This window comes from Glycine max, chromosome 18 (genome assembly GCF_000004515.6).
Source record: "Glycine max cultivar Williams 82 chromosome 18, Glycine_max_v4.0, whole genome shotgun sequence".
NCBI lineage: Eukaryota > Viridiplantae > Streptophyta > Magnoliopsida > Fabales > Fabaceae > Glycine > Glycine max.
Window position 1 is genome coordinate 38,956,890 of NC_038254.2, and position 14,937 is coordinate 38,971,826.

A 14,937-nucleotide genomic window follows, 5' to 3' on the forward strand; every position below is an offset into this window, starting at 1 on the left:
GCTCTAAAAAAAGTTAATGTATTACAACCATCAAAATCAATATAGTCAACATACTAAACAAACTAATTCTGCATGTATCAAATATTATATAATTTTTTTGGTATTAAATATTATAGGGATTAGAGTCAAACAATGATAATCAAAAGGTAAGCATTCATATTTTTAAGGAATTAAGAAAAAAAAAAAAGAATGTATATTTCACAAACTGAAATATGATTTTTTTTTCTTAAATATGTTTTTTTGTCTTGATAAGTTAATATTTTTTTATCTTTGGTCCTTATAAGTTTATTTTTCTAATTTTAGTTCATGTAAGTTTTGACTTTTTTTAATTTTGATTCTCATAAGATAATTTGTTCATTTTTAGTCTTTATAAGTTTGGGTTATCTTTAAGTTTGGTTCCTGTCAGTGTGAAATAAATGAAAAAAAAATCTTAAATGTACTAAAATTAAAAAAAAAAAAAAAAGACTTACAGGAACCAAAACCAAAATTTAAAAAATGTTAACTTCTAAAGACTAAAATTAAAAGAATGAACTTATTGAATCTAAAAATAGAAAAGCACTAACTTGCATAGAACAAAAATATATTTAAGTCTTTTTTTTAAGTAAAACTAAAATATTATTTAAATCTAATAAAATAAGAATAATTTTTAATCTTCTTACAAATCCTTCTCCTCCCTAAGTTTTAAATGTGTTTTATATTTCTAAGTTAATAAATATTTTTACTTTTCATTCAATACTTAACATAAAGGTAGTAAGAGGATTTATAAGAGGATATAACAGGAGGATTTAGCATTAATGATAGTGAATCAATTTGCAGAGAAAGTTCTTGTCGGTAAATCTGCCATACTTTTCCTTTTCCTTTCAGTTATAAGGAATTCTCAATCCTGGCAGAAATTCATATAAAGATCATAAAATGAAAAATACTATAAAATTCCTCAAAAACATCAAGATAACAGCACCTTGATCATACTGTGTAATCTTTCAATGAATAATCCAAATTAAAATTGACGATATTTTCCCGACAAAGTATGTATAAGCATCATTACTCTTCTACATTTATGCAAGTTCTATTAATATTTTAAAAATAGAGAAATGTAGAAATCTTGAGCAACGTATAAATTTTGGGCAAGTGATAACTGAATCAACGGGTACATTTTGCTGGTAAGTAATGTTTGATTCTACATGTAAGTAATGCTTCCCATTATGCAATACAAAAGTACCTCATTAAGGCATGTGCGGATGTGCCATTTGGCCTAACCTTGAGTTGTATTTGATTTGCTGAAAAAATGAACAGTACATAAATAATTATTTTAATTTCAGAAAAAAGGTTATGGGACTGAAGAAAACTTCGTTAGCATAAGTCTTAAAAACTAGTTACTCAATAAATTAAGAAACTAAGAAATAAATATTTAACCCACACATAATATCATCTTAAAGTAAAAATATGCAATCTTTCATCCTATACTCAATAATCCTTTACAAACACCCTGCTCTCAACCCTCCTCTTTTATCTGTTCTTTTCCTTTCCTTCAAAACTGCTTGCATAATGCATCTACTACCATAACAAACAAAAAAATATACATTATGACTTGGCTATTTGTATTGTACTATTCTGCTCAGGGTATATACTACAGTACACGGCCACATATATGCATAGAACAAAGTGCTACCACCACCGGAAAATACAGTGAAATAATGACACACCTTACAGTTTATTTCATAAAAGTAACACTTTAGAACAACACAGTTTGTAATTAAAGATTCTAAAATATTTAAATAAAAATTTGTACTTTTTAATAGCCTATTGCAATGGCAAGCATAGCCACTATCTCAAATGCCACATTCTTCGGATAAACATGCACTGCAGTACGTAATGATAATAAGCAAAAGTTACTTTTGATAAATGGAGACAACAAGATTAGTAAGAACATTAATAATTAGCTAATTGAATTATTTCAAAATGATTATTTTAACACACATTGTTCAAGTCATGCAGTAGATGGCAGATCCATACCAACTTCCTGGATTTCTATGCTCCCTTAAGGTACAATGACATTCATGGAATCTGATACTAATGGATCAGAGATTGATGTCAACCTATATAGCCTAACTACGGGATTTGGACAACTTAAATTTTTGAGCATGACAAGAAAACAGAAGCAATATTTTAACTCTTCAATCCCTATTAAGCGCACAAACTCTAAGCAAAATATCAAGGGAAAATTGATAAGACAACCCTGGTAACATGAAACAACACAAGACAAAAACAGAATCATGGATTCGGGTGGAAGCACACATAATGGTTCTCATCTTGGAGCTTTCTTTCTCCATTCTGTTCGTCCCCGGTTTATCTCAAGTCCTTCAGTAGACAACCTAAGTAGATGCAGAAACTGCTGGTGTTCATGTTTGTCTTCCCTTGCCGTGGCAGATCCATTTGTACCTTTCAGTTCTGGAACTGCCTCGGCACCACCCTGTATCGCTTCCACACTAGTGAGGGAATCGACTATGTCATGTTGTCCGCACTCTCGTCTGTAATCCAAGGTAATACTCTGCAACTCATGGCTATCAATGATTTCTTGAGGCATGCTCTGATAAAGTAAGACAGTATGTTAGTGACATCAACATGATAAGACATTTTTCTACATAAAAATTGATAATATAGGTCACATGTATGTTATTTATGACAAGGGTGATTATAGAATAAGCAACAAACCAGAAGAGGAGAAAAAAAAAAAATTCCAAATCAAATGAAGTGCATGAAAATTCATTTATACAAAACAGTATTTAAAGCATCTTCCTGTCTGTCATTATTTCCAATTCTAATTCACTGGTTATTTTAACATCATGTAGATATGATAATAATATCATTATATCAACACCATTGTATTTCTAATTGTACATCTAAGGTCTAAACAGCTGACTATCATTAATGTCAACTTTAGCCAAGGCTAAAAAATTAAAGATAAAAAAAGTTGACCCAGCATGACCTCAATTAAATTAGTTTCCAGTAATCCAGCAACAGATATATATTAGATAGGTTGCTCCAAAAATATTCAAAACCATGGATTTTTGTCAAAAGAATGGTACACAGACCACTTCTTGATGAAAAATTTCAATTGATTGTTTTTTAAAACAGTTTATTTAAACTGCTTAAATTATCAGCTTATACATTAAACATATAGCCTCATTTTCTTTTTCATTTAGATCTAAATTAATACACATTTTTATTACTTGTTTGCAAAAGCCAATCTTGATTTTAGAAATGTGTCAAAACCATGTTTTTTCTGGGTGTTGAACATGAAAGAAAAATTATAACTAACAAATTCAAAGCAACACTAGCATATCTAAGAAATGGCAAATATTCTAGTGAAAAGTAGAACCAATATTAGTGAATTATGAAATGCAAGTGACAGTACATGCCATTTGGAAGAAATAACACACATACAAGTATCCAAAAATATTGAAAAAAAAAGGATTAAATGCATAAAAGTATATAGGAAACATATCAAGTAAGAACATCTAATGTAAATTTTGTCAGTCCGACCATTGAATTATTAATAATTGTGCTTTTGATCTAAGATGCCAAACATCAGAAAAATTGAACATATCAAGTATGAAGTATGCAATCAAGTAATTGATATTTTCTTAATTTTGAAAACATTGCACCTTGAGATATAAAGATTTCATGAATGTAAAATTAAATGAGAACATGATATAAACTGTTTATCCAAAAGATGATTTTGTGACAAATAAACTAGCTAAAACATGAAATAGATAGTATTTCAATTAATTAAAAAGACAATCCAACAACCTCAAGCACCCATCCAATATAGGTGACATTGTTAACATGCTGATTCATGTCCAGATCCGCTCTTCTTGGCTGCAAAATAAAAAGCACAATGAGAAGGCCAGGCTCTTGAAAATTGAAATATGCTGGATTTGCCAACTATTTTATCACCAATAAAATTCCTTCCTTTGTGCCTGTTAAAAAGGGAAAAAGAAAATAACAGAAAAAGGTTCACTGAGGCAAATGATCATACCACAAGTCCAAGTCTGGAATACTGAGCAGGGTCTTCCAATTTTGGTATTTTCTTCAAGCTATTACTATCTGCCTCTGGAATAGCTAACCTAAAACCACAGAAGAAGATTTGGACAAAGAAAATAAAATCACAAGTTAAGCCGCAATCCAGCCAGGGTATTGAAATTTGAAACCCACCAAGTCACTAACAGTAACAGTAACAAGACAAGCAATGCGGTATGATCATTCAGCCCTAATAATTCAACCAAGCTACTTGTAGCATGCTAACTAAGCCAGAAAAAAATTGTTCAAGTCAATTTTTGTACCAATTGGCAATTACCAAAGAAAAACTATGAATCTTTTATAGGAAGACTCATTTCTAAAATAATGGAAGATAGTGTTTGTAGTAAGTTCCCACAATTTTATCAGAAATCACTATGAAACTTCCTCACATCCTTTCCTAAAAGAGGGAAGTGGCAGAAGCCGCTGAAAGTAATAGAATCTAAGTTTGTGTTGTTGATGGAAATGATATCACAATTTCAACAATTAGATATGAATAACAATGATGGTGATGCTGTTAATTCTCCTTTATTTGTCAATTAAGAATTCTACAGATTAGCAATAGTGATTCTTAATTATGAAGTGATGAAAACAGCTATTTTCACTGCTAGGAGTCCGTAATCAAGGGCAGTTGATAAAAAACCAAAAGGTCATTAAGTTCAGAAAGAGTTCAGTCAGTTCTAGAATTATGTGGGATGCTCTTCAAATAGTGGTTCTCCATATGTTTTAGTGAGGTAAATTAAGATAACATCTACAGAGTTGTTTTCAGTTTAGAACAGGAATTCTGATCACTGATCTATCTAGGTTTCTGTCCAACGAGATGGACTCCAAATCCTGTCTCCTTATTTTCCCTCATTTAAATACACATAAACTATAATCCTAGGCTAAATCATTATTTCAAGAAATCTATAACACAGAGAGGGAGGGTATGAAAAAATGATACTTGTATACCTACATTTTGATTTATTTTAATGGTGAAACTTCCTTCTGGAAATGTTTAAGTACCAATCAAGAAATAATATTTCTTTAAATATGTGTGTGTGTGACAAATTACACTCACACAACCAGAAGTTTATCAATATTATACGCAATATCCCTTGTTTTCTTTTCATCCATGATCCAACACAAACCTCCCTCAATTTATATAACATAACGCCATGTACCCTTAACCTTAACACAGGCCTTCTGTTATATTTTATATTGTTATATGTATTGAGGCAGTGTATGCAATGTCAAAAAAGAGAGCGATATTGGTGTATCATTATACCTCAAGGGAGGTGAGATTAATTTATCCTACACACACATACAATAAACTTGAGATACTTTATTGTAGAAATTAGATAGAAGTCTCATGAATTACTTGAGAGGGAGTACTCAGCATCCTTGATATTTACATGCATAAAAGAATAAATACATTTTACAATTACAAAAACAATAATAAGGAATTAAACTATTCACTTCGACTCTGATCTTTGCAATGATACATTAACTCCCACAATTCCAACAAAAACAATTGGGCAGCATAACATAACACATTAATATAGTTGGGTTGGAGGGGTGCTCAACTTTTGTTCTTTTGGTAATAGTTCTCCACCTTTCATCCTCCCTCAACCTATACCCCTCCCCCCAAAAGACCATTCTCACCCAATTAATAAAGCTTGAATCTTGAAACTGGCAAAAGTGATTTCAAATATATAGGCTACATAAATATGCGAACACGTGTCCCAGATTTTACTTGACCATCTAATGACATCCTCATTAGTGATGCCTCACTTACTACCTAGTAAATGGCAATTAACAACCTGCACTGCAGTTTATCACAAATTATATCAAGCTGGTAGGCTCCTCCCTCCTACCAAATAAAAGTTGTAAGAAGTCATTTCAAAATGTACTATTGATGCATGCAAGATCATATGCTATAATTTAGTTTATTCCAGAATCCATAAAAATATAGAATATTGATCAAGTAGTGTAACCCTCTTTGCACTAGTGAGCTAAGAAATCCCAGAAAGTTTGATCTCTTCTGCTTATCAAGTCTTGTTATTACTACAATGATTAAGAACACCTAAATAAAACAAATCGTCTAACAAAGTTTGAGTAAGTTGTAATGCATTGGCAGCAAATGATAAAGAAAAGTGACTACCTGGGCTCTCGAGGACAGAAAACCAAATACTCTTCTTTAACATCATCAGAAACCTTCTGGAGTCGTCTGGTGTCCTGATTCATCATTACCCATTTGCTGAAACAATTAAATATAAATAGTCAACTATAAGAAAGTATCTAAAACAAATTATTTCAGACAGTATAGCTATTGTATGCAACAAAACATAAACATGTCAAAATTTACAGATGCACCAATTTATGATGCAAATGAACTAATTGTTAATGTATCTTGATTTGCATCAATGGATAATTTTCTGTCAAATTTAGATTTTGGGACAGTATTGCTTCTGAGCTTTATGCTTTTATAAAATCCCGAGCATCCTTGTAATGTGACTTGAGGATTAATTGTAATAACCAGTAGTTTAGTCTCCTATCCTTCCTATCCTTTTTGCCACTAAATAGCATAGGTTATATTATATAGGCTTATCATTAATGGTTGGTTGGTACCAAAAGAAACTATCATGAGCTCAAATGAGGAAAGAGATTTTACAAGAACAAAAGAGATCAAAAGGAAAAGCTCGTGATGGGTCCTCTACAAGGTTGCCCAGAAATCAAAGAATGGTCAAATATCATCCTAGTCCTACACAAAGTAAGCATATATATCTGATTGTTAACAATTGATCTGCCATTTAAGACCCGAAAGGAGCCACGCCAGAAAAAACTCGATAGATTATAGTGCATAATGGAAAATCTTTACCTTGTTGCCCTTCCAATAACTTCATCAGTTGCATAGTCTTTCAGTATAAAATCACGCCTTGTCCCAACCCTTCCTTCCCCTTGGCACCATGTCTCTATCTCAACAATGTCACTCCTGTTGGAATCATTTAAGTTAGACTTTTCAAATTAGAGTTTATAAACCGAGTGTTATAAAGAACAAAAACCAACCAAGCAGGGTATTTGTAGATTTCAATGTGCATGCGAGCAGTAACCCATATGAGACGCAATTTTCTCATCGTAGGGGTGGTTGCAAAACCATCAGTAGAATATCCAACACTCTGAGCATGATTACATCCAACCTCCTATAACACAAAGTCGCCAAACATTTCAAAATTCATTTGAGTTTGAAGAATACAATAGCACATGCTCTTCACATTAGATAAATTCAGTTCCTAAGGTGAGATCTATCTTCTTTTTTGTTTATTCAACAGTCTCTAAAAGACATCCAAATTTATTTGATACTTTAGAAAATAAAAAAAATCAATTATATTTTCCTACTGATTTTCATCTTTTGGTTTTGATGAGTCAAGGGACTGCCTTGTCTCAAACCTGGGATGCAACAATGGTATTACAATGAGCAAATCATTAAGAGAGCATTAAAGAAATACCAAGAAGATAATATAATAAAAAGAAGTTTATAGCATTTTCACAAGATCAAGACTAGAAATAAGAGTACGAATTTTTAATATGACAATTATTCTGAATCAGAGAGTTAAAATCAAGGAAACAAATTTAGTACTAATACAAAAAAGAAGCACGAAGAAGAAAACAAAGCACACTTCTCCAAAATCTTATACTACAAACTCCAACACTCCATGCATGGAACTCAGTGCCTCCAAATCTGGACTACTAAAATTGGCACAAAACAGCAAAACCATAAAGCTATAAAAACATAGTACACAAAACAACCTCGAATGGTACAAATCTTCAATTTGTAAACTTCAAAACAGTTTTAGTCAAAGCAAAACAACCCCAGTTGCCAAAAAAAAAAATTCATTTTTCACTTAAGAAACAGAAAAAAGAAATCCCATTTCCCATTCCAGAAACACCAAGATGCTCAAAATCCCAATCAATCACCCAATTAAACAAGATGAAGCAATCAAATCAAATGAAATCACCCAATTTAAACAAACAAACAAAAAATCAGGACCTGCAAGAGATTGGCAATGGTTTCAACAGTGGCAGTCTTATTGATCCCAACTTCGTAGCTCCTCACAATGAACTTCTCCTTATAAGACAACCCATCCTCCGTCAAGCTCCCCACCCTCAGCCGGTCCGCCAGCGTACCGGGATCCGCCTCTACCCGGGTCGCCACCGCGCCGTCCTTTGCCGACACCGCCGCGGACACCCGGATCGACCTGCCTTCCGGCAACCGGAATCCGGAGACGCCGCTCCTCCTCCGGCGAGGGACGGCGCAGGCGGGCCGGCCCGCGAAGCCGCATTGGGCCAGGGAGTGAGCCCGGTCCAAGCCATTGCACGAAAGCTTCAACATTTTTATTTTTTTAATAAAAAAAGAGAAAAAAAATAGGAAAAAGGGAAAGCTGGGTGACTGGGTGCGTATGAGAATGAGAAAGAAGGGGAAGAGGCGGAGTGCAACAAACAAGTGGTTTTGAATCGAACGACGTTGTCGAAGAGATAGAGATGGGAAGCGACACTGAAGTGGTGAATGAAGCACGTGTTCTCGATGGTGCTCTTTTTCTTTTTTTATTTCTGTTTTCCACCAAACCAAACCTCCCTTGTCTTCTTCAACTTTTTAACCGTCCAACGATTAAATCGATGTTTGTTTTAAAAAATAAATAAATAAATAAATAAAATAAAAAAAAAAGAAAATATATATATATATATATATATATATATATATATATATATATATATATATATATATATATATATATATATATATATATATATATACTGCTTCTTAAGTCTCATTTCAAATTTTGAATACTCTTGTTTTATGAGGAGCAACTTTACTCTTCTTGTCCATGATATATTCTTTTTAAACTTTTAAGAGTTTAATGTATATGTATTAATATGTGTAAAATAATTTTATATTATTATTTAATTATAAATTATTGTTTGAATTATTTTAAATAAATTTATCAAACATAATAAATTGTAATTAAATTACTTGTTTTACTTTTTCCTCCTGCATAGCTACTTTCCTTTATTTACAATACCAACTAAATGATTCCTTTTAAAAAAATATCAACTAAACAATTTAACTTAATTATTTTATCTTTTTTAATCTATTACTCAAAATATTTTATTTTAACTTTAATTTAAATGTTTCGAAAGATTTAATTTAAAACATTTTTTAAGAAAAATTATGATAATCTAAAATATAACTTATGTAGTATATTAAAAATATTGATTTATTACAAATTACAATTATAATATAATTTATATATTTAAAATTATTATTTATAATAAACTATAATTTTTAGTTATATAAAATAAATATTTTATGGTTTGCAATGCATTGGCTAAAATATTAGTTACTTTATAAAATTATAAATAGTAGAGTTTTAGTCTTTGTATCATATAAAGTAAATCATTCTTTAATACATTTAAGATCTAAAATTTATAATGAAAAATATTTCAAAATATATAAATTATATTATAATTAAAATATGTAATAAATAAATATTTCTAAACAAGTAAATTATATTTAAAATTTATGATCAATAATTTATATTGTTATTTTAATTATTAAAATTTAAAAAAATGAAATTCAAGTTAAAATAAAAAATATTGAACATGATAAATTAAAAGAGACGAGAAGTTATTAATGTGTTTAGTTGATATTACAAGTATAAGATAATATATCATATAGAGAGGGATTTAGGAAAAAAATTGAAAAAAAAAAACTTAAATAACTTTTAGATCCCTTATAAAATTTTGAATTTTGCTTTGAATTCTTGATAAAAAAAATTGCATTGAGTTATGATAAAAAAATTTCTTTTAGATTTTTATTGTCATTTAAGTGATGATATGACAAATGATGATATGATAGTTACAAATTTTAATTGTGGCTCAAAAATTAATACTATTTATTTTAAATTTAAAATTATAATTTAAGACAATTAAAAACTATCAAAATCAATAAAAAAACCGAAAAAAAAACCTTTCACCGTGAGAAACAATTTTGAACCTTTGGGTATATTTGATTTTTAAATGAACATATTAGATTTTTGTATGGTTAATTGATGAGGAGTATGACTAAAGTAAGGTCATGCAGCAAGGACAATGCATGATCTTTGATGATTATCTATGAGTGCAAACATGGTCCCCTTCATCCATCTCACTGGAAGCAAAAATTGATGGCATTCTTGTTTGGATTAAGTTTCTATAACTTAATCATATATTTTATGATGAAAGTGTTTTCTTAGCACTTGTAGCTAATGTGGGAACACTTATTAATGGGTACTAACACATTAGATGTTAGTTGTACTAAGGGCAAACGTAACATATGTGGGAGTAACAATGAACCTAAGTCTAGATATCATACTCGAAGGATCAGTTGTAGTTTCAAAATAATTCAATTATGAAATAAAATCAAACAATTTGATTTTAATAGACAATTTGAAAAAAAGGAGTTTTAATATAATATTCCGCAAAAAACAAAACAAAAACAAGAAAGTAATGCTATTGAAGGTAACTTTCAAATAAGAAAACCTCATATTATGACCTCATGTGTACCCTAAACTACCTTAATTCTTATTTTAATTGAACCCTAAATTATACTTCAATTGCCAATTGCCTACAAAACTCATTAATCAATATTTTCTCAAGGTCTAATAATACTAATTCTCAGTTGTGCATATGAGCCTTAAATTAGGATAAAGGATAAATTACATAGAGGTTGATTAAAGGCTATTAATCTAATTGGAAATTATACAACAAATTTGATCATACAAAGTCATATGAATTCAATTGCTTCATATTTGATTAATTACAAGTAGATGATCATGACAAATAATTAACTAGAATAACAAAAGAGAAGAGATTCAATTGATTGAATAATAAAGAGGTCTTTTGTGCAAACACGTTTTCCCTTAAGACTTCATATTTTCATCTATCTTTATACAAACAAGGCCTTAACTTTGCTTATGTGTACCAATTTTGCTTATGTGCCGCGATATTAACCAACGTAATTCCCACCCAAAAACGTCAACATCACACTATGTATATGTTATTTTTTGTCTTTTGTTTTTATTACGCTTCTGTTACCAATGCCTTTTTGTTCCCAAGAAGGTTCAATTTCCAATGCCCTCCTCTGACCAACTAAGTGTGGGGTTAGAGCGCCATTTGCAGAAACAGGACCGCTAAGTGACAACTAACCCTAACTGGACCTCCCATTTGTTTTTGGTCGAGAACGAGAAAGAAGGCGGAATGAAAGTTGTTGGATACTGAACGAAGAATCTAGCAAGCCGGGTATAAGTTCGTTTTCTTTGCAACTGAAAGAACAAAGTCAAATAAGTAACCCCCAACTGTAGGTACAGGTTGATTTGCTTTGCATATCCAAAGTTTGCGATTTCGTTATTTATTACCAACTACCTCAGTAAAGCTTCATTTTCTTTGCAGGAAAAACAAAAAGGTGAAATAAGTAACCCCCATCCCTAAGTACAGGTTCGTTTTCTATACCAAAGTTCGATATTTCGTAATTTATTTGTTATATGCTGCGATATTTTTGTTTTGCTGCAATTTAAGGTCAGATCTGCATTAGTACAGGTTCGTCATGTGTTGCTTTATTTGTTATTTTATGATTTTTATCTTCTTCATGTATATATACTTCGCAATTTCCTTTTTTGTTACTTGTTATGTTGTGTTTCTTTTATTATGTTGGCATATTGAAGTCAAATCTGCATGAGTACAACTTTGTGGTGTCTAGGTTTGTTTACTTTACGTGGTTTATCTACTTTTTGTTTTGATTCCCTTACTTGAAGCGGGACCATTTAGGTACATTTTTTTGTTGATGCCTTTCTGAAACGTTTATGCTTATATCTTTGTGTCGTAGTAGTGGCTCAATAGGTGTCTCATCGCATGTCCTATGTTGTTTGCAAAGTGTTCTATCTGCTTATGTTGTTTGCAAAGTGCTCTGCCTGTCTATGTTGTTTAGATTTATATGGGAAATTTTTTGCTACATTTTTGTTATTTGTATGCCTTTCGAAACGTTTATGCTTAGATCTTTGTGTCGTAGTAGTGCCTCAGTTCCTTTTTTTTTTACATGTCCTATGTTGTTTGCAAAGTGTTCTGTCTTAGGCCTTTGTGTCGTAGTAGTGGCTTAGTAGGTGTTCCAAGTCCTCTGGCTGTCTCTAATTTTTGCAACACACATTGCGGACTTTTCTTATTCCCCACTGTCTACTTCAAACATTGTTTCTCCATACTGTATTGTGTTTCATAAATTATTCTTATGTATTTACAAAAAAAAATATTGTCATTTATTTGTAGTGATGTCTCGGAAGGAAAACTTCATCTCTGAATTGCATACCAAGAAAGGGACTTGGAAGATAGCGGTCTGAATCACTGATATGTGGCATGTTAACAAGCACAATGGTAGACAAGCAAATGAGATGGTGTTGATGGACCAAACAGTGATTTTTATATTCTCCACTTTCATTGGTTTTGGAAATTTCATATATTCACAACTTTCATTCGTAACTGTTGCAGGGTGCAAAGATTGACGCCACTCTATGGTAAAAATTGTTTCCTGAATTTGAGTCAAAGTTGCGTTGTGGTTGTGCATATTTGATTCAGAACATCAAAGTTTTTGACAATCCTTCTGAATACAAAGTGAGTACAATTCCATTTTTGGTTTATTTGGTCAAAACTACTTCTGTGAAGGAGGTTGAACGTCCTAAGATTTCTCCTAATATCCATGTTATTACTGAATTTGTTGATAATGTAGCTTCGCGTGATACTTTAGTTGGTAAGTGCATTAACCAATTTCTACTATGGATAGTATGATAATTTGTCAACAAAACTTGCAATTGTGTTTTGTCGTGGTTTTTAAATAGATGTTGTCGGTGTTGTGACCGAAGTCATTGAACGTAAAATAGTTAATCCTACATATAGAGTTACAGTCAAGTTGAGAGATAACAGGTATTGTTCATGCCATTATTTTTTAAGGCCTATTTAGATGTGTACCATTAGAAGTAGTCTTCTTTTGTAATATTTTTAATTTTTAATTTAATGTTCCACTCTATATGTTTTGTTCTGTTATAGTGATGCTGAGATCATCATGACCGTGTGGGAGGAATATGCTCTTCAGCTTGATGATTCTATCGAGAAAAACCATTTTATTAGGAAGCCATTGGTGGTTATGTTAACACTTGCTAAGATCAAAGATCCTAAAGGTCATTGTAATGTAATTTTTTATTTTTTACATATTAGCTGCAATTTAATATATCAATGCATTATACATGTAACTATAATATTTTTTGCAACAAGTATCCACTCAGTGTCCAAAACATCAAGCATGGGTCGAAGTTGTATGTCAACACTGATATAGCAGAAATCCAACAATTCCGTAATAGGTACAATGGATGCATTATTTTTTTCATCTGTTGTTGCACAGTCATAATAAAACTCAAATTTTATGATGCTGAGGAATGCAGTTTAGATGTACGTATGCCATTTTATGTTGGCGGAGTATCAGATGAAGGAAGTGTTTGTCAATAACAATATAGCCAATATTCCCAACAAAACTCAGTGGAAAAGTTCTTGCATAATGCTCGAATGGTCAACTTAGGTGAAATAAGTAGACTGAGACAGGTAACAAGTTTAAGTTTTTAATTAATGAATGTTATTTGGATAACATTTATCAACATTACCACTTAATTATTTTCTATTTTATTTTTATTCATTTAGGATTGTTACTGTTTGACTGTTGGTATGGTGGATGAAGTGATCATTGATACACCGTGGAGTTATGATAGTTGTCCCTACTGTACTACAACATTTGATCCATTAAAAATTGGTGCAGCCTGTCGTTCATGCCAGAACCAAGTTACTCACACCCTTCTAAGGTAACTTATATTTCTCCCCAAATATCCAACAAAATCAATTCCAACGACTTATTATGTATATTATTTCAGTCTTTACTGAAAGGATATTGTTGTGTAAGGTATAAGTTAGTTCTGAAAATGGAACAAAATGGGGAGAAGGCTAACTTCCATTTCTAGGATGCGACATGTATCAAAATCTTTGGTAAAATGGCCGATGAATGTCGTCAAGAGTTGATTGCAGTATGTTCTCTAAATTACAATCATCCATACTTATATTCATATTTCATTTAAATTGTTTATTCATTCATAGAGTGGTGATGAGATCAAGGTTTTCAAATGCACCAATCATCTGTCTTGGATGTTAGGGAAGAGGAACATCTTATCCACACAATGACATCCACACTTTCTCTATAGGTACTAAACAATTTACTAAATCAGTTTATTTGCTAATTTTATGCCTGTAATTGATGTTTATTATCAATGTACTACATGCAGGATGAACCAAGTATAGGGAAATTACCAAATGTTGGTGCTGAAACTTTATCACAGGATTACCATCCTACGGTGGAATTTTTTTGAACACATCTTATTTACTAAGCCATCAAAAAATAATTTTAAATAATGTATTCCTATTTATTAATATTATTTTTAATTGTCACACACAACCTTCATTGTCACAGCCAGCTGATTACGATCCTGGAAAGACTGCGTTTGTCACTCCTGCCAAAAGAATGTCTGATCAGCAAGGCAGTAGTGAATTTGAGTATGACGAATACACACCATATCAACTATCGAGGAATAAGCATATCAAAGTTCAGTAATTAGTTGCTATTTGATATAAATATTGTAACTCATTTTAATATGCATGTCCTGTTTTACATGTGGTATATCCTTTTGATACTAGCAAATAGGTCCAAATTAACCTGTGTTTTGTGATATGGAACAATTACAAATACCCATGTATGAACAC

At 31.4% G+C, this 14,937-nt stretch overlaps 1 protein-coding gene across 1 annotated transcript; it reads right to left on the reverse strand.

The window, feature by feature from the left end:
* Positions 1–1,917: 1,917 nt before the first annotated feature.
* Positions 1,918–8,689, reverse strand: LOC100795986 (oleoyl-acyl carrier protein thioesterase 1, chloroplastic). Its single transcript, XM_006602445.4, has 7 exons — positions 8,108–8,689; positions 7,126–7,259; positions 6,938–7,051; positions 6,221–6,316; positions 4,040–4,127; positions 3,811–3,879; positions 1,918–2,587 (listed from the first exon to the last, which is right to left on the reverse strand). Exons 1-7 carry the CDS (start codon positions 8,447–8,449, stop codon positions 2,306–2,308), a joined length of 1,125 nt encoding a protein of 374 aa, XP_006602508.1. The 5' UTR covers positions 8,450–8,689; the 3' UTR covers positions 1,918–2,305.
* Between the last annotated feature and the right edge of the window lie 6,248 nt (positions 8,690–14,937).

Coding starts and splice junctions, on each gene's coding strand:
- LOC100795986 (XM_006602445.4), bottom strand. CDS start 8,449: ATGTTGAAGCTTTCGTGCAATGGCTTGGACCGGGCTCACTCCCTGGCC. Junction 7,052..7,125: donor ATCTACAAATACCCTGCTTG/GTTGGTTTTTGT, acceptor TGATTCCAACAG/GAGTGACATTGTTGAGATAG. Junction 3,880..4,039: donor ATTCCAGACTTGGACTTGTG/GTATGATCATTT, acceptor TTTATTTTGCAG/CCAAGAAGAGCGGATCTGGA.